General features: G+C 39.1%; 2 protein-coding genes and 1 long non-coding RNA gene across 17 annotated transcripts in view; 2 read left to right on the forward strand and 1 right to left on the reverse strand.

The window, feature by feature from the left end:
• The window catches only part of hivep1 (HIVEP zinc finger 1), a 72,793-nt gene extending 69,086 nt beyond the window's left edge, over positions 1–3,707 (forward strand). For all 6 annotated transcript variants that reach the window (XM_074613507.1, XM_074613508.1, XM_074613510.1 and 3 more), the window contains 2 exons: positions 225–757; positions 1,951–3,707. In XM_074613507.1, the coding sequence (XP_074469608.1) occupies positions 225–757; positions 1,951–3,090 (1,673 nt within the window). In that variant the 3' untranslated portion in view covers positions 3,091–3,707. The remainder of the gene's footprint in view (positions 1–224; positions 758–1,950) is intronic.
• A 2,165-nt stretch (positions 3,708–5,872) lies between these two features.
• The window catches only part of LOC141754465 (uncharacterized), a 54,212-nt gene continuing 39,695 nt past the window's right edge, over positions 5,873–20,389 (reverse strand). Inside the window, exons 3-6 of one of the 10 annotated variants that reach the window (XR_012590656.1) lie at positions 12,003–12,163; positions 11,406–11,556; positions 7,798–7,859; positions 5,873–7,468 (exon numbers count right to left, since the gene is read on the reverse strand). This is a non-coding gene — a long non-coding RNA (uncharacterized LOC141754465). Of the gene's footprint in view, positions 7,469–7,797; positions 7,860–11,405; positions 11,582–12,002; positions 12,164–20,389 lie in introns of all 10 variants that reach the window. The other 9 variants (XR_012590653.1, XR_012590657.1, XR_012590650.1 and 6 more) reach the window with 9 other exon arrangements.
• On the forward strand, positions 10,435–14,062 carry edn1 (endothelin 1). The gene is made up of 5 exons (XM_074613532.1): positions 10,435–11,189; positions 11,408–11,585; positions 12,031–12,183; positions 12,424–12,528; positions 13,069–14,062. The coding sequence occupies exons 1-5, from the start codon at positions 11,129–11,131 to the stop codon at positions 13,205–13,207; spliced, it is 636 nt and encodes a 211-aa protein (XP_074469633.1). The 5' UTR covers positions 10,435–11,128; the 3' UTR covers positions 13,208–14,062.

The raw sequence follows: 20,389 nt of genomic DNA on the forward strand, positions 1-20,389 counted from the left end.
TTAAAGCAAATTTGCGTTAAGGCATTATTGCCACGTTAACTTTGACAGCCCCTAATTCTTAGTGGTGTATTCTCTCACCGTGTGGAAGAAACCTATATGATGCTAGAAGATCTTTAATGAATGAAAGTGGTTCAATACTACCGTATATATTCTCATACCAGCTCTGATGACTCATATGCTCTGCAGAACACCAAGAATAGACTTCCTTCTTATGTTCTCCACAGGAGACCGGAGTCAGGTGAGCAGCGCTGACCGTCAAGATTCAGACGGGGACGACTCCGACGGCCCCGATGACGAGGAGAACGACGACAACGAGGAGGAAGAGGAGGACAGCCAGGCAGAGTCTGGCCTGTCTACCAACCCGTCTGTCTCCGCCAGCCCTCAGCACATCCCCACCAAAGAGGCTGAAGTCCCTCCTAGCGCCCTCCTAGCCCAGATGTCAATCAGCTCCGTCTCCCTCGCTCTCTCCCAGCCTCCAGCTCCCGAATCCCACACGTCAGACTCCGAATCCGTCCCCATGATGAGCCCCGTGTCCCTGAGCAAGCAGATATCCATCTCTGGGTCCTGCTACATCTCCATGCCCCTCCCTTACTCCCCTCCGCCTGTCGCCATCATGTCAGACTCCTACACCTCAGACACAGAGTCAGTGCACATGATGAGCCCGGTGTCGCCGTGCAGGCAGATGTCCATCGACTACCCCGACTTTGACGTGCCCCCTAGTCCCCCAGTGCCAAGCAAGGGCTCCAAGCTAGGCCAGGTGAGACCCGTGTATTCTCATTGTGTGTCTCTCCACCCCTCCCTGCCCACCTCCCTTCTTTCCTATCCATACCCTTACCCTTACTTTGAGTCCTGCATGCGAGGCACTTCCACAAAGCTCCTGTGAATGCTCTAAAAAAAAAGAAAAAAGGTGAATAGTCACATTGATTCAGATTTTGTTGTCATTTTTTAGGGGGGTGCAGGGGGTCTTTAGTGGGACATAGCAGGTCAACAGTAGATATCACATAGAAGTGGTGTACATCATCTGAAAGCTGGGAATTCATTTAATCAGCACTGCGTGCCAAGTTGTTCTAGTCATCAATATATTATGAAGTATATGATCCATCCCCATGCTCTTCTTTTATGTCTCATAAATTGTTGCAGCAATTTTTGGGTTGAGATTTGGTGCTAAATTTAACCATTTTTTTTCGAGAATTGATAAAAAGTTATCAATAAAATCCCTCCAAAATCCCACATTAAGACACCAAGACCTCGAGGAACACCATAGAAAAAGCCATGCTGTGATTTGGTATCAAAAACTTTTGATATTTGGAGATTTCTGCAAGAATTGCATTTTTCGGCAATTGGATGGCGAACACTTCTGTTGTGTAAACTGCTTGGAAACCCCCTTATTGTCAATCTACCTAGAAAAACTATCCATCCTCTGAAAGCTCTAGGTCTCTAGTTTGTGGCTGTAAAGTTTCATGAGGCTGTGATTATCCTAGAGGTCACCACAGGTCATTTTATACAGTGAGGTCAAGTTTAAAAAAATGGCTCCTGTGGGGACTAACATCATCACATTTTCAAATAACACATTTAAACTACATTCAAAAACTGCATGTGATTATCATAAAGTGAGCATGTCTGTAAAGGGGAGACTCGTTGGTACCCAGAGAACCCATTTTCATTCACCTTTCTTGAGGTCAGAGGTCAAGGGACCCCTTTGAAAATGGCCATGACAGTTTTTCCCGCGTCAAATTTTGGCATTATTTGGCGTTCTTCCCGATAAGCTAGCATGACATGTTTTCTGATATCTGTAACTTCTCTAGCTCTAAAACTGAACCTGCTTCTGCCTCTGAAAAACAGTAAAGTCGGTCAGGATCGCGGGACTCAGAGGGTTAAATCTTCTAGGATTTTGCCACAATTAAGTCAAAAAATAAGACTGAGTATTGAGTTTTGTCCGTCTGTCCACAGGACTCCTCCTCTGCACCTCCTGCCGTGGCAACCAGTGAATCGGGCATACCGGTGGACCGGAGCACTCAGACTTCCTTCTATGCCTCCCAAGGTCTCATGCACTTTCCCCCACAGGGTCTCTCCCACACACCCGGAACAGAGACCCAGACGCACCTGTTCAGTCACCTGCCCCTGCACTCCCAGCAGCCCTCCCGCTCCTCGTACAGCATGGTCCCGATCGGGGGGATTCAGTTTGTGCCCGCCGGCCTGGCGGCTTACTCCACCTTCGTACCGATCCAGGCCGGCCCCATGCAGCTCACCATCCCGGCGATGAGCGTCATCCACAGAAACACGAGCCCGCTAACGGCTCCCAACACTCCGCCCCATCCGGAGGGCTTGCACACCCAGCCGCTCGTGGTCCAGGAGCCGATCAGCAGCGTCATGCCCTGCTTCCCCTTAGGGCAGGTCGCCGGCCTACAGGCTCAAACGTTACAACCGTTAGGTCTGGAGACTCTAAACCTCATGGGGCTGACCAACACGGGCCTAGGATCCACCCAGCTGCTGCCCCAGCAAGGGCTCACCCTCAACGCCACCCTCGGGCTGCAGGTTTTAGCCGCCAACCCGACCTCCCAAAGCAGCACCGGCCCCCAGACGCACATCCCCGGTCTGCAGATACTCAACATCTCCCTGCCCGCCATCATTCCGTCTCTCAGCCCGCTCTCTGCCCTCAGTCCTCTCCCCGGGCTGTCGGAGAGGCAGGCCAGCCCCGAAGCTCCGGGAGCACATCCACCTCACAGCGAACATTGGCTCAGCTCCGTATGGAGCAGCATGTCCACGTCGCCGCCCGCCCCTTTTAAGGTGAGCAGCTGTACAGATGTGACCTCGGGCAGCAGAGCTAGCCCGGGAGGTGGAGGTGGAGGTAGCAGCAGAGCAGCGCTCACACAGACTGTCCAGAGGCCAGAAAGGGATAAATCCCCACAGCAGCGGCATCGATCACCGGCTCCTCAGAGACGAGCAGACAGCGCTAAGGAGTCGCCAGCGGAGGGAGCCGGCGATCCCGCACCTCCAAGACCGCCGTCAGTGACCAGCTGGCAGAAGGTAACCGATGACTATAACGAGGTATCCAGTGATGATGAAGACAGACTGGTCATTGCCACCTGAAAAACCCCCGAACACGGAAAGCTCTTCTCCTTCTCTTTTTTGTAATTCTCGTCACTTTGTAAGACTGAAAACACTTTTCAGGGGATTTGTTTCGTTGCAAATCACCTTTCAAAAGCACAGATGCTGACATTCATATTGTACGTGCAATCATATAATTATAATAATGACCAATCATTTTATTTTTACCTTTTTGTTTTTTTGTTGTCCGCTCCAGACAATTTCTTTTTTTGTACATGTTGTATAGACAATTGTGCCTTTATGGAGTTTCTTGTTTAGGAACCTGTACATAATTTCCTTATAAATTCAGTAGTTGCTTGTGTTTATTTCCAAAAAAATAGAAGTAAAGAGAGGCATAAAAATGGAGGATATCAATTTTATTTTGGAGGATTTGTCATTCGTAAATTAAATTTATGGAATTATAAATGTTGTACTGGTATATGTACATTTCTATGGATTATGGGGCAATGTTTCTGTGTACAGATGTTGTGTTCAACTATTTATTATAATCCATCTAGTGCCCATTATGATTCATAAGTCCATAGGTATGTGCATTATGGTAGCTTTACATTGCTGTATCAATATTCTTAACTGTATCAGTAAAAATTTGTTTACGAACATTAAACAGGTATCGCTGTATTTTTGTTTAACACGAGAAACACGTCGTCGCTACGTATTTTAATGTGGACTCTGGACTGGACATCCATCCAGTTTGGTACGTGTGTTTATTATCTATTCTGCTGTTTATTATGCCACATTTAATATTGTGAGTGCCACATTTTCCATAAGAAAACATATTAGAATTGGAAAATTAATAAAATGAATTGGCAGCAATTTTTATATTTAATTAAATCATTTTAGTAATTTTCTTTTTAAACAAAAACGGCAAAATTTCACAAGTTTGAGCTTCTCAAATGTGAATATTTTCTGTTTTTCTTACTCTTGTATGATCATAAACTACATATATTTGGTGTTGGTTGACACCTTGGGCTCTGGTAAACTGTGATAGGCTCTTTTTTTGCTGTCATATTACAGACCATATAATCAATAATCGAAAACAAATACTAGGTAGATTCATCAATAATAAAAAGAATTGTTAGTTGCAGCCCCTAACTATAATTTATTGGAGTATGAATAATGTCCAAGCAACCACAACTCAAATGTAAAAAGATGCCATATTTGGGGTAACTAATAATTAACATTTGTGTGAATTTTTTTTCTTTTTTGAGTAATCCCAGGTGATTCTCCAGTAAATCAGAGATATTCATAGTTAATATTTGATCACCTACAGCGACTGTACGAGGTCTGAAAACGTGTTCTGCAGAGCCTAAACTGAGCGTTTTTTTTTTACATGACAATGAATTCAGATTCTTAAAATAAATAACTGGTTATGTGATTGTCTCAATTAGTGAGACTTTACTTCCACTATGATTATATTTTAGGTTCAGTAGTGATTTCTATGGAGCTCAGCAGATGGACGAATTGAAATGGGAGGACTTTCATGTCGTATACAGTACAGCAATTGTCAACATACTATACTATGACTTTTTTATTTTTTGACATACTATGACTTTTTATTTTTTCGACGAACTATACTATGACGTTCTTCGACATACTACACTATGACTTTTTTCCACATACTACACTGACTTTTTTATTTTTTTTTAAATGGCAACATACTATTATATGACATTTTTATTTTTTCGACATACTATACTATGATTTTAATTTTTTTCCGACAAACTATACTTTTTTAAAATTTTGACATAATATACTTTGACTTTTTAAATAAATAATTCGACATACTACACTATGATTTTTTTTTTTAATTTCAAATTACTATACTGAACTGACTTTTTTTTTTTTCCAACATACTATGCTATGACTTTTTTTGACATACTATAAAATAACTTTTATTTTTTTCGACATACTATACTATGACTTTTTTTTAAATAATTTCGACAAACTATACTTTGACATTTTTCTTAATTTTGACATACTATACTATGACTTTAAAAAAAAAGAAATTCGACATACTACACTGACCTTTTTCAACATACTATACTATGACTTTTTTTTCGACATACTATACTATGACTTTTTTTTCGACATACTATACTATGACTTTTTTTTTTAATTTTGACATACTACTCTTTTTTTTCGACATAATAAACTATGGCTTTTTTTATTTTTTCAACATACTATTCTATGACTTTTTTTCGACATACTATACTATGACTTTTTTTATTTTTTCGACAAACTATACTTTGACTTTTTTTTTTTCAACATACTATACTATGACTTTTTTTTATTTTTTTTGACATGTTATACTATGACTTCTTTAGACACACTTTACTATGACTTTTGACATACTAATATTTTCAACATATATATATACTAGCCTGGCTCCTGAGCTGCGACAGAAATGGGGGACCAGACGAGTTTACAAGCAACAAACAAGCATATTTATTTACAAAGTAACAATAACAAACAGAACATACATGGAAGTCAGTAATCAGTCAGGTGAGCGTGTATGGATGTGTGAAAAAAAAAAATAGCGCCAGCGAGGGAAGAGAAGGGGACTCCGTTGGAGGGTGGTGAGATTTTATATCAGAAACTAGGTGTGGCTCATGAAACTGACGACCCGGATCCTGCAAGGAAAACAAAAGCAAGGTAAAAAGTACACAGGGACACCTAGTGGAGTGGAAGGGTCGTCAGAACAGATTAAAACATTCAATCAACATACTACTGTATACTATGACTTTTTTTTTTTTCTTTTCGACTTACTATACTTTGACATTTTTTTTTAAATTTCCATACTATGACTTTTTTTCGACATAATATTCTATGACTTTTTTTAAAAAATACCATACTATGACTTTTTTTTTAAATTTCAAAATACTATGACTTTTTAAAAAAAACAAAGACTTATTTTTTAGACATACTACATTATGACTTTTTTTAAATTTCGACATACCATACTATGACATTTTGTTTTTCGACATACTATACTATAACTTTTTAAAGAATCTTTCGACATAATGTCTTTTTTCGAAATATTATACCATGACTTTTTTTTTTTTATTCTCGACATGCCATACTATGACTTTAACTTTTTCGACATGCCATACTATGATTTTTTTTTTATTATTTCAAAATACTATGACTTTTAAAAAAGAAAAAACGACATACTATACTATGACTTTTTAAATTATTCGACATGCTATACCTTGACTTTTTTATTTTTTCGACATACCATACTATGACATTTTGTTTTTCGACATGCCATACTATGACTTTTTAATTTTTCATCATACTATGACTTTTAAAAAAAGAAGAAAAAAAATCCACATACTATACAATGACTTTTTAAAATTTTTCGACATGCTATACCTTGACTATTTTTATTGTTTCGACATACTATACTATGAATTTAAAAAAAAAAAAAATGTCGACATACTATACTATAACTTTAAAAAAAAAAAATGTTCTACATACTATTCTATGACTTTTTTTCTTAAAAAGATTCGACATACTATACTATGACTAATTTTAATTTTCACGACATACTATACAATGACTTTTTTTCCTGGGAAATTCTGGATCTTTCATCGGCGAGTACACCAGTCTATCCACCGATCCAATACCAGAGTTTCCGCCAGCCTATTGCAAGCCCGGTGGCCCTCAGAGCCTAAGATGACTCCCAGCCATTTTTTTATCACGCTGGTATCAGATTGTTACTTGGTAACAGCCGATACCGCAAGTTCAGGTATCGGAATCAGTATCGGGAAGTAAAAAATGGTGTTTGAAATATCTATAAATAAAAGTCGAAAAAACTCATAGTATAGCATTCCATAAAAGCCATAGTAAAGTATGTCTTAAAAATGCCATACTACAGTATGTCATAAAAAATTCATAGTATAGTATGTTGAAAACAACTTCATAAAAAAGTTATAGTTAAGTATATTATAAAAAACATAATAGCCTATAGTATGCCATAAAAAAGTCATAATATAACATGTCAGAAAAATCCTATAAAAAAATGTCAGTATATTATATCATACAGAAATTCATAAAAAAAGTGAAAGTATAGTATGCCATAAAAACTGTATACCATAATAGGGTTGGGCAATGCGTTAACATTTTCCAAGCAGTGTTAGCAGACTAGCAGGCGCACACCTGATTTGACACTGACCGCAGAAAATAGTCAGGCTAATATAAGGCAAAAATTCTATTATTTTCACATGGGATTTTTTTTTTTCACGGACGTGAATGACAAATGTGTTACTCATTTGTGGTCCGAGCGTGTCACTCGGTAAAAGAGTGCCTCCTCATCAAAGTCCACAGCACCTTTTCATGGGACTTTCCATCTGGTAGCAGTCTACGGAGAACAGAGAAGGTAAAGGAACTGAAAACAAAGCTTAAAAGACAACAGTCTCTGTTTACCAAACTGGATGAAGACGACCAACGCAGAAACAGAGGCTTTGTTTAGTGGCAAACATCCTACCGAAACACAAAAAGCCCTGCAGAGGTAGGGATGTTGATACTTATCCGTTTAACCGTTAACCGACAATAAGGATTTTAAACGATTAATGCCATCATTTAAATCTGTTAAAAGAAATATTGAAAAATTCAATAAAAAGCTGAGCAAAACTCAGAGGAGCAGTTGGTCACTTAAAGGAGAATAGCTGGTCCACCTTCACAGCCCACCTTGAGAGAGTCTGAGTCAGATGTGTTGCTCACTTTAATCAGCAGGTGTTTTATTTCACCACCTACAAGAAAAGAGAAAAAGCTTCTCAGTGGACCAAACATAGCAATCTGGCCTTAATGAGGAAACTTCTCTCTCAACTCAAGAGGCTTCACAGTGATATCCTCCTCGTTCCAACCCATTCAGAAGGTGACTCATCCATCTACAGACCCCCTCCTCCTGCAGGCCTGAAACCTGCAGGGGGAAGCTATAGCAAAGTAAACAGGGACCCCTAGAGGTCATTATCTGCTAGTGCTGAGAAAACAAAATACATGCTGATGAAGTGAAGAAGAGCCCACAAGATCGACAAACCTCTGATGTTACACAACATCACAGCAGCTGCATGATTCAACCAGCTAAGCGTGAGTGTCCTGACTCTAATGCTATTCTACTGGGTTGTTTCTGTCTCCTCCTGCCGTTAGCACAAGCTGTTCCACTGACCAGTGGAAACTCTTAACACCAGCCTCTGATTAGGGGCCTCAGACCTGCAGCATGTCAGGATACTTTACCTACACTTTTCCACTTTGAGCATGCCTGCACACACACACTTACACAAACAAGGTCAATTTTCCACTGTTGCCTAACAGCAAAGTGTCTCTGAATATGTGATTCAGGGAAATGAAGTAGCCCCTTGGTTTCCACAGTTCATTACAATTGGTGGTGGAGAGAAACCATTAGATTACAAGCCACTTTGGAGCCTGGTTTGTACTTTGTCAGTAATCATTCATCAATTAATAAAACAGTAGTTGGAACACAAAATACGGCACCAACAGGACATTAAATTCACTGCAAAGGGATGATGTAAGACAATCAGGAAAAAACTGATTACCTCCTATACCAGGGGTCAGCAACCTGAGGCTCCGGAGCCTCATGCGGCTCTTCAGCTCCTCTCCGGTGGCTTCCTGTGGATTTTTAAAAATGGAAATGAATAACTGTTTTTACTTTTTCATTTTTATTTATCATTGTTGTAGGTCTATGATATGATGGTACGACGGAGTATAAGAGCCACATTGAGGGAAAAAAATAATCAGAGATTTCGAGAATAAAGTCGTACTGTTATGATAATAAAGTCATAATATTATAAAGTAGTAATTTAAGTGTTATTTTCTTTTTTTCTCATTAAGTTATGACTTTATTCTCGTAATATTATAACTTTTTTTCTCGCAAAGTTATGACTTTATTCTCTGGCCCTAATACTCCGTAGTACATTTACACTTTGGCCCTCACTGCATTAGACTTATATACTATATAGTTAGACTATAAACTGTGTTACCTTCATCACAATGCTCAAATGTTTTGCGGCTCCAGACAGATTTTTTTTTTTTTGTTTGCTTAAAATGGCTCTTTTGATAGTGAAGGTTGCTGACCCCTGCACTAGACTATAAATATTGATTTTTATATACACAGATCTGTATTTCAAGCAATGGCTCGTGTCTCTTAATTTCCTGTTGAAATCTATAATCCCCAGCAAGAATCTTGCTTAAAAAAAACTATAGATAAAGATGTTTGCGCTGGTTATGTAATGTTGGGTGTAGCGTCCAGTCTAAGTTTTAACCCTTCATTAATCGGGGCAGAGAATGAGGTGCATTAAACTTTGATTTTTTCTTTATTCCAACTCTCCAGTCCAAATCATGCAACGGGCAAAATCCCCTTCTACCATCAGGCAACTTCTTTGTGACAAGATCGCTGCTTTAAAATGGGCTGAAATATCTATAAAGAAGTACTTTTTATTGTTGTAATTAAGGAAATTTACAAAGTACTTTTTTAGTACACTTTTTATTCCTTTTTTTCACTTCAATACATATTTGATGTACACATTGAAGAATGGTACTCTGTTTTCACAAGGTAAGAATAACAGAAGACACCACCTTGTGCTGTTATGTCAGTTTTGCTTTGGACCCTTTTTTAATCACATAAGGAAAAGAACTGTACTTAAGTACAATTTTGAGGTACTTTTACTCCACTATATTTATCTGATAAGTTGCTTTCCAGATTCAAATTAATAATACTAAATATAATAGAAACATTATATCAGTATAAGTACTTTTACTTAAGTAAATATTTGAAAGCATGACTTACTTGTAACAGAGTATTTCTACACTTTGGTATTACTACTTTTATTTAAGTAAACTAACTGTGAGAAAGCTTTATAATAAAAACTTGTCACACGTATTTTGATACTATAACTCTTTGCTTTTTTACTTGTCTTACATAAAGAACGCACAATGTACTACTGGGTACTACCGAGGTTTAGTGTATATTCAACACATATTTAGAGTCTAATATGATCCTTTGGTTTTAGTTCTATTCACTCTCTATTCTCATATTGTATTTCATTATTATTCCCTGGTCTCATTTGTGATTTTAAATCAAGTAATTTGGTATCCCTCGACGAATTCAAGACTAATGTAAATCTTACATTAAATGACTCCCTTGTTAATTTGGCTCTGTTCGTGGTTTATGTTTGTCTTATTGTTATATTTTTGTATCTATTGTATGGATTTGTCTTCCTCGCAAAATAAGTTTCGAGCCTGAATGTGACATGACTGCTGTGGTACTGCAATTTCTAATTGTGATTAATAACGTAGCTCACTCCACCTACCTCTCACATTTAACTTGAGTAGTTTTCAGCAAAAAAAAATATTAATTTCACTTTTATTTGCGTAAGTCAAATAACAGTACTTGATATTTCTACACTTCTGCTTTATAATAAACATTATACAAAATAATGTCCATGAATCTTACATCATACCCAAGCAGTGTTTCAGTGCTCTCCATAAAAAAAACGGGGACATTAATCCTGTCGCTTGACTGCCACCTGCTGATGGAGAAGCGCAACTCATCCACAGAGTCCAATATGGGTTTAATAGCTCGCATACAATCACCCAGAGTCTCCACTCCTCCATCCACCAACTCCGGACCCACAAGGCTTCTATCTCAAAGTCTCCAGATTGGTGCACGGCTGCTTATCAGTGGCCGACTACTAACAAACACCATTGTCTGGGTACAAGCCAAAGGACAAAACTGAACAGTACATCGCTGCAGCAACAGGAGGAGGAGGGGAGGAGGAGGAGGAGGAGGAGGGAAGCACTTGTATAAAGTCACAGGGCTGCATATGTAGGGCCACACTGACAGAGAGACTCCACACTGACAGAGAGACTCCACACTGACTCCTCTGCGCTCCTGTGTGAATCTCTGAGGACAAGGATTGATACACTGGATGATTATTTTACCACTTCTGGAGGATTATTAATTTTCTTAAGCAGTATTTTTGTTTTAGAAGAGCCTGGAGAAATGGATTCATACATTTTGATCTCCGTGTTTTCAGTGATGAACTCCTGGATTTTGTGCACAGGTAACTTTTAATTTTAACTATTTAACCAATACATTAACACTTATACATTAAGCACATAATAAGCTCTAAGTAATATCTGAATTACTTAAATTATTTTACAGTTAAAATGTGAATCACATATCTGCAAGAGCAAAATCCTGCTGCAATTATGCACCCTCCTGACACATAAGTTTAATAGCTGATATGCAGTGTTTCTGATAATGATTATTTAATTACAGTGCTATCAGCGCCAGCTGGAGAGACACCCACAGCCTCCACCACCGACACCGACACCCAGCAGCAGCAGCAGCAGCAGCGGAGCCATGTGCGGACCAAGCGCTGCTCCTGCGCCAATTTCCTGGACAATGAGTGCATCTACTTCTGCCACCTGGACATCATATGGGTCAACACACCTGAGTAAGTCAACATTAACAGATTAAATAATGTTTCTCCAGAAGAGTAGACAAGTTTTCATTGAAAAGCTTTCTCACAGTTAATTTACTTAAGTAAAAGTAGTAATACCAAAGTGTAAAAAGTACTTATTGATATGATATGATATAATTTTCCTATTATATTTTGTATTATTACTTTGAATCTGGAAAGTAACTTATCAGATAAATATAGTGGAGTAAAAAGACATTTTATTCCGAGCAAAAAAAATAAAAAAATTCATTATTTATTTTAAAATATTGGATAGATGTTAAATAGCCATTGTACGCACAAGTAGCAAACAGTAACATTAAGCTATTTGGAGGAATTGAAAAGTTGCCTATTTTATCAGTATTGGATACATTTTACTTTTAAAAAAGTGAATCAAACGGACAATTTTTTAACCTGAATTGTGTCACCTTTCCCTCTCCAGGCGCATGGTCTCATACGGACTGGGCAACTCTCCCAGAACAAGGCGCGCTGTGGCGGAGTCCTTGGCAACCAGCAGCGGACCTCGCTGCCAGTGTTTACACCAAAAAGACAACACCTGTAGAAACTTCTGCCACCTGGAAAACAGCGTCCTCAGGTATGTAATTTATATTCCCTCACAGCAAGCAATAATAACAATAATAAGGCAATACATTCATCATATTTACTGTCAGTGATACTAGGAATCGCCCGAGTCTATCATTTTTACGCACCGCTTGTGAGAACAAGTTCCGTGTCCTAAGTAGCCCCTCTCTCTCTGAAATGTGTCAGAAAGCTATGGGGGTGAGTAAATGAAACGTTTTCTCATCGTGTGTTTTTTTTGTTTCTGTGCTTGCAGGTATGAAACACCACCAGACGCGCTGATCCGCTCCGCCGAGGGCGATGCTTGTGCTGGAGCGCAGTGCAAACAAATGCTGGCAGCTGACACAGGCAGGATTAAGAGGTGAGTTAAGACAACCTGCTCAGGGCTGAATATCTCTCAAAAGTGTGTTTGCAAAATAAACGGACATGGTAATATTATAACCTCACAACACTGAGGTCTTTTGTAGGGTAAAGATATCTCAGGGTGCATCACTTTTTACATGGTGATGCTTGAGAGATAAAAAAAATTCCCTCAAGCAAGGAATTCCCTGCATGATGATTGAGCACCATAATGAGTTCTATAAAAACTTCTTAGATTGTAGAGAATCCAATGCATCACTTTCCATCACTTAACCATGAGAGTAATGTGGGTATACGCTGCACTCATGTACCGTCATGTTTCAAAACACATCTCAAAGTTTGTGGCGCCATACGTCTGCACTTTCTGACACATTAATAATATTGGAAAAAAAATAAACTTCTAATAGTGTGTTCTGTGTGACACTTGGCATACTTTAAAATGTGAGTGACTGACAGTTAAATTAGCTTTTAGGTTCACCTTTGACACAACCCGAGAGATCGATGGTTCAGAGGACTGATTGTTTTCTGTCTTTGTTTGCAGGATGAGGAACAGCAACAAGAAACGGGTGTCCCCTCTAGCCATCAGGGCCGCCGTGAAAACCAGTATGCTGCTCAAGAAGTGGAGGGCGAGACAGCGCCGCAGGGCGAGATCATGGCAGGGCGAGAGCACGGCCTCCTAAAGACGACACGCAACACCTCCGAGCCTTGTCGTACAGAGGGTTTCATAAGCCCTTCTCTAAAGCCACCGGGGAGCCCTGTGGGAGACGATGGAGAAGCCCCCAATGAGGTTGGCGAACGTGCTCCATGTTGGCTTCGTGGCTGCGGCGTCAGAGCATTCACAACTGGACTTGGTTGCACTTCATGAGACACATGAACCAGGTCAGAGACAATACAGGGAGTTCAGGTGAAAGGAGATAAGCTGAACTTGGCCTCGGTCTGCAAAAATCAAGGACATTCATGTCGTATAGGGGTCACGGTCGGACCCAAAATACACCACCAAATAGCATTTCAAAAGCTTGACATTACCGGAAGGATTTAACATAAATCCCTCAGTTACAGAAAATAAAAATCGCTGCCGTATATGAACAAAGGCAGTCCTGCTCATTATATTTCAAAATGCAAAAACAGACTGTTATACAAGACATACTGTACAATAGAAGGGATTATGTGCCTTGTGTCACTGCTTTACACCAGGCATTTTTCCACTGACTGAAACTATTTACCACATTTTACGTAACAGGTTGTCTCCTGTGTGTCAGGTCATTGTAGCTATGCAGTACAGTAGCTAGTAGCAGTACAGTTATCATCTTTGCATTTGTCATAATTTAATTATTTTTTCACTGAATATGTTGTGTTCTATTTATTTATTCTTTTTACAGATCATGTAATTTGATTGGCCACATTGGTCCGTCACATGTTCGGTATTTGTCATTTCTATGAAATGTTTTGTCACCAAGGTGCCAAATTTTGGCCAAACTTAAATAAATTTGTTCACAATTATTTAAAAACAACTCATCAACTCCTTCATCATTATTGTTTCATGCTGTGCTGTATTCAATTAGATCCTTGAAAATAGATCACTGACTTGAGAAAAGCTCTGTTTCACCATTTTAAATTGTAGGGATGCTTTTAGGGATGATTTTAAGTTGGTAAACAAAGCACTAAAAGTGAAAGAGAAACGTGTGAGACAAAGTGGGAGAGACGGGGATAAAGAGAGAGCCAGACTCCAATGTGATAACAAGAAAGTGTTGATGTGGAAGACAAGGAGGCAAAGAGCAATAAAAACCATGCCTACCCTGCCCTTTCATCTCGGTGCCAAACCAGAGTATACACTGCAATTTCTAAATCAGCTGAAAGTGGATTTAAGGTTTCCTTCAGCAGCTTAAATTTCAAAGACATATCCAGCACGTTGTTTGTTTTCAGCTCTGTAATGATCTCAAAATACTTTTAGATATCTACCACATTCCAACCTGAGCTTTTCCAACTTTTGCTGACAAGTGACTCAGCAAAATTCAACAAAGCCTGACTCACTCTTATTTTATTCTCTTAACTACCTGCCCTGGCCTCTCGGCTCACCTCTCAACGATTATAGCAGATAAAGGCCATTATTTACAGCTGCCGTCCCTTAATCACCCTTTACCACTCCTCCTCCTCCTCCTCCTCCTCCTCCTCCTCTTCCTCCAAGGGCCTTTGCATCTGTTTCTCTCCTTAAATGAAATCAAACCTCCTGGAAATTTCGCGGATATCTTTAATTTAATCTCGGCACATAAATCAACTTTCATTTTCATTTCAGTAAATCACTCATCCAGCTAATTTTGCTGCTGTCAAACAGAAAACCCTGTATCATGAAAATGCCAACTCTGCAGGAGTGAAATAATCAAAAAAGTAAATAAAAAGTAGGGCTGTCAATCGATTAAAATATTTAATCACGATTAATCTATTAATAAACGATTCAATGTGAATTAATTGCAAATTAATTGCATATTTGTCAAGTATTTAATACTCTTATCAACATGGAAGTGGACAAATGTGCTGCATTATGCAAATGTATGTATATATTTATTATTGGAAATCAATTGACAACACAAAACAATGACATATATTGATCCAGAAACCCTCACAGGTACTGCATTTAGCATAAAAAATATGCTCAAATCATAACATGGCAAACTGCAGCCCAACAAGCAACAACAGCTGTCAGTGTGTCAGTGTGCTGACTTGACTATGACTTGCCCCAAACTGCATGTGATTATCATAAAGTGGACATGTCTGTAAAGAGGAGACTCGTGGGTACCCATAGAACCCATTTTCATTCACTGATCTGGAGGTCAGAGGGGTCAAGGGACCCCTTTGAAAATGGCCATTACAGTTTTTCCTTGCCGACATGTAGCGCAACTATGGAGCGTTATTTAGCCTCCTTCCCGAACAAGCTAGTATGACATGGTTGGTACCAGTCATACTAGCAAGTTATCACGTTAACTTTGACAGCCCTATAAAGAGTAAATAAAAGTTTTTAAATAGTCCAAGATGGAGAATATTCTCAACCTATGGACAAGCATGCAATCCTTCAACTTCAATGTGAAAATGTAAAGATCACCACCAAACATAGACTTTAATGGACAGCAAAACCATTTCTCTCAAACATCTCTTAAAAAGACTCACCATGTGAGTTTGGATTAGAAAATAATACTTAACTTAATCTCTTTGGGATCCAACGATTAAAGTAGGTAGTTCTTAAAAGTTATTTCTAGCATCACAAGCACTTTTTAAAAACTTTGCGAAGCAGAGATTAAAGCAGCGTGAATGTGTTGCATCAAACCGTCAGATTTGTCCCCTCTATTCCTCAGCTGTTAATATGAATGTCATACAAGTTGTTCTTGGGTTCAGTTCAAACATTGGTGCACCTAAAACTCGCCCCCATCACTCATCACCGAGCTGCTCGATCTGGCAGCGGAGAACAATCCAATGCAAATTGGTTGAAGAGTCTTATCTATCCAGCCCATTTAGCAAACAAATCCGTGGTGGATTCTGCGCCTCTGGGCTTACTGAAAGAAATTCCGTTGTTTCCTCCTGCGTGCAGAGTCCAATCATAATAATACTGACGTCATATTTTCCAGACAAGACCTACTTCTTTGTTTGAAAAACAACTTTAAGACTTGCCCGGAGACAGTGAGGACTGCAGAAACCGTCTGAGGACAATAGAGAGAAAGTTTAGCTGACACGCAAGAAATGTGTTCAACTGGATTTAATCCCACGATACAGGTACAGTGGGCACTAAGTCTTTGCAGCCAAACCAACTTCCTGTTCATGGAAGCAGATCTGCGCTCTATGCGTTATCACGGTAACTTGGACAGCCCTGAACTAAAACTAACAAAATAGTTTTGATGCATTTTTTGTTTTATTTCAAATTTGTGTTAATTTTAAACCAAACTACGATGTTTTTTTACTAAACCTAACCAAGTAGTTTTGTTTTATTTTTGTTATAATTTACAACGTTAACCACATGTTTAAAACTGCAACTGTGATCTGGAAGAAAATATGTGTTCCTCGAAACGTACATGAGAATGCAGTTGAGTCGTATGGGATCATAATTTTGTAGGAGATGAGACAGTGTTGCAAATAACTGTAGTGGAGTAAAAAGCACAATATCTCTTTCTGAAATGTAGTGAAGTATAAAGTGGCATTAAATGGAAATATTAAAGTACAAGTACCTCAAATTTGTACTTAATGTAGTTGAGTACTTAGTTACTTTCCACTGCTGACATTATTATTGTACCACACTGCCATTGGAAATCACTGATGCCCTTTTAACACACTGACTCCATAGTTTATCAGATCACCTTTATCAAAACGACTGCTGCATGTTTACTACTATGACTTGGCGCTTTCACTCCTTATCTTAAAAATCATCGCATGCCCTTTACGTCACGAGCCAGCTGTGGCTTTATTAAGCTTTCAGTTCTGCAAGAGCATTGCTAAAAAAGGGTGCCTTCATGTACCTGCATACTGAAGAGGTTAACAGCATGCGGACGGGCCCGGGACCAAACACAATGGCACTTCACCTCTAAACTATGCAGCTCTATGCAAGGAGCTCCCTTGAGACATTAGGTTTTGGCATAACTCATTAGTCTATTGAATAGAGCGAGTGCTAACATAATAACCCATTACACGGCGAGGAATCTCCTCGACGCGGGCCGAACAATAGGAATCTGCGAGGAACATCTGGGCGGGGCGGACTGGCCTCGACTTCTTACGTCTGGCCAACGCCCAACTCTACCTCCACACACCCTGTTTTCTAGCCAGCACTCCCAGCTGTGCCAAAGCATGTCACGAAACCCTTTTGCAAACCGACCAGAGGGGATTAATTACCGTGGTACCCAGAGTCAAACTCAGGATTTGGCTGAAAATGTAACCAGGAGTCAGCTGGATGACCGAGCACCCCGGGGAAACCTGTCAGGGAGGTTTATCTGAGAAGTGGCGAGATGTTGCCCTTTTAGCGTTTAGCTTTGCAAGAGAAAGTCAAGACTTGCAACTTGAGTGACTCCCTTTTGTGGTTGAATTTGATGTGTCATCACATCTGGGCGAGAGGGGATGACACACTTCTCAAGAGAGCCGATTATGGGAATCTGCAGGTATCTCTCAGCACTTTGTCTACCTGTAATCCCGCTCTCGGTGCAACCCAACCCAGTTACTCCCTCCCTGCCTGCCACAGGCACAACAAACACTGAAACGCATTACAGGAATTATCCCAGAGATATTCAAAAAATGCTTCGCTGGCAGACATGAATGTGAGGATGAGTCGTGTCTGCAGTTATACTGTATACTTCTGCTCTTCCCAGGGTTTATAGTTTGAAATCAAAGAGAGTGGGGGGCCCTGTCAGCCAGTGCTCATATACACATTTGGAGGGAATGTTCAGAATGCAACAAATTATACACCAATGTTCAGGAACAGCTCACAGTTTGAACTCTGTAGTCCAAAATTAACTCTGTCAAATATATACACGTTACATAACATATATACACTTCATGTAAACAGATAGTAAATGCATGGCGAAATTTGCATTAGTTTGGCACTTGAAGTACTTATTTGCATTTTTGTTGAAGTAGCTAACAGGTGTTATTCTTAGAGCATTCCAGATGGAGTAAATCACCCTGTCTAGCATTCATCAACGTGATGAGAAAAAGCCTGCGGGTGTGCTATGTAGAAGTACACTTTAACCTCAGTCAAAGAACTTTAGAAACAGCATAATTAACTTCAAAGAGTCATAGTTTCAATTATTTTTAGTCATGCTAGAAGTGTTGTTCTAGGGATGGCAATGTCAGTCAGTCAGTCCACTATTTTGGTCCTGAAACACCTCAACAACTACTGGATGGATTGCCACATAATTTTGCGCAGACATTCATGGTCCCCAGAGGATGACTTGTGGATCAGAGTGAAATATCGGATGGATTTTCATTAGATTTTCTATAGATATTCAATGTCTCCAGAGGATGAATCCTAATGACTTTGTTGACCCTCTGAAACTATCGAGTCAAAATTTGTACTCGTTCAGTAAAATATCTCAACATCTACTCAATGGATCGGCACAACATTTGGTACAGACATTCATGGTTCCCAGACGATGTATCCTAATGAGTTTGGTGATCCTCCGACTTTTCCTTTGGCGCCACCTCCAGGTTGACATTTTTGGTTGTAATTGAAATATCTCCACAACAACTGCATGGATTGCAGTGCAACATGGCGGACTCCGTGGAGAGGGGACACGTTTTCTATGTAGATATAAACGGCTCATTCTAAGTTAACGAAAACACAACAATTCTTATTTTCAGATGATTATACATTAAAGAAAACGTACTTATTAATATTGTATTCTGTTTCTGCTAATAGATTGCCCTAATTGTTGCACAGTGGTCCTTTAATTTTTGACAGACTAAAACTGTTGCCGGGTTATCTTAGTCCAGTGATAATGTGCTAGTGATAGGAGTGTCTCTTTCAGCTTGAGGATTTTGACCCATATTTTTCTCACTACTATAATTGTCAACAGTAAGTGCTGATATATTAGAACAAAAATAAACATAACACTATCTGAGAAAACATGCCACTGAGCCAACAGACAGATATCAATCTGCTTTGGGTTTGCAAAGATTATTTCAAAGAAAAAAACAAAGAAATGGGGGCACTCACTTAAAGCAGCTTGCAACACGCTATTAAGCATGTTCCTGTTTGTTTTGCTCTCCTTTATCACTGTGTTTGTTTACATTGCTAGGAGATTAAGCTATTATTCTGTCACTCTCTCAACATGTGATGAAAATCCCTTCTGAAGGATGCATAAGGTAAACGTTGATAGACATGATAGCGGTGAAGCCTTTTCCTTTGTGTATAAATCACTTTAAAAAAAAGACATTTCATCAGAGATCAATGTCAGTATCTCAGTTTTCATTTGTTAATGCATGTAAAATATCAAAGCCATGCATCAGTCTTTAGAATAAGCCAGTTTGAAACAACAACAAATGTTTGAGTAACTCATTCAATGTTTATCTGGAGCAGCTTATCCATTAGTACACAAACTATTTCATAACACATCCTGAGAGTCAAAGCCTATGTTCTTTTAAAATTATATAGGTTACTGTGCATTAAATAGCTTCGGTTTCCAACATGTTGGTAAATAAGAAAAAAGCCTTGATTTTGGCTTGATTGCAAACTCATTTTGACATTATCCAATAAGTTCAACCCAGAGCATAATATGTAACTGTGAAACTGAAATCAAAAGGCACCAAAATTTGAGTTATACAACTTGGGTAACAATATAGATACTAACGCAATTTAAAATACAGTAGAATCCTTGTTTTAACGTAATAGTTTAACATTTTGGAAGGCACTTACTTGTTTTATTGATATCAATCTCACTATTGTGCGATAAAGGAAGGAATAGTTTGACATTTTGGGGAAATAAATAAAGTAATGTGTTTGGAAATACACTTATTCCCTTTCTTGTTGATAGTTAAGAAGATCAATACCTTTACGTAAAGTATGAAGCTTGAGCCGGGGCATGATTAGCTAAGTCACCGGGCCAAGAAAGAGTCAAGCACATAACCACAATTGTCATTTTTACATTTTCACACTCAACTCACAAATATGAGTGGTACCGAACTTCTGATCTAACTCTCGACAAGGAAGGGAAAAAGTGTAGTTCCCAAAATCTCAAACTACTGCTTTAAGTACGGAGCACAAGTCAGGACATGGTTAGCTTAGCTTAGCATAAAGGCTGGAAGCAGGGGGAAAAAGCTAGCCTGGCTCTGTTTAAAGTGAAAAACATACACCTACCAATACCTTTTGAAGCTCACTAATTAACACATTGTTC

Source organism: Sebastes fasciatus, chromosome 17 (assembly GCF_043250625.1).
Source record: "Sebastes fasciatus isolate fSebFas1 chromosome 17, fSebFas1.pri, whole genome shotgun sequence".
NCBI lineage: Eukaryota > Metazoa > Chordata > Actinopteri > Perciformes > Sebastidae > Sebastes > Sebastes fasciatus.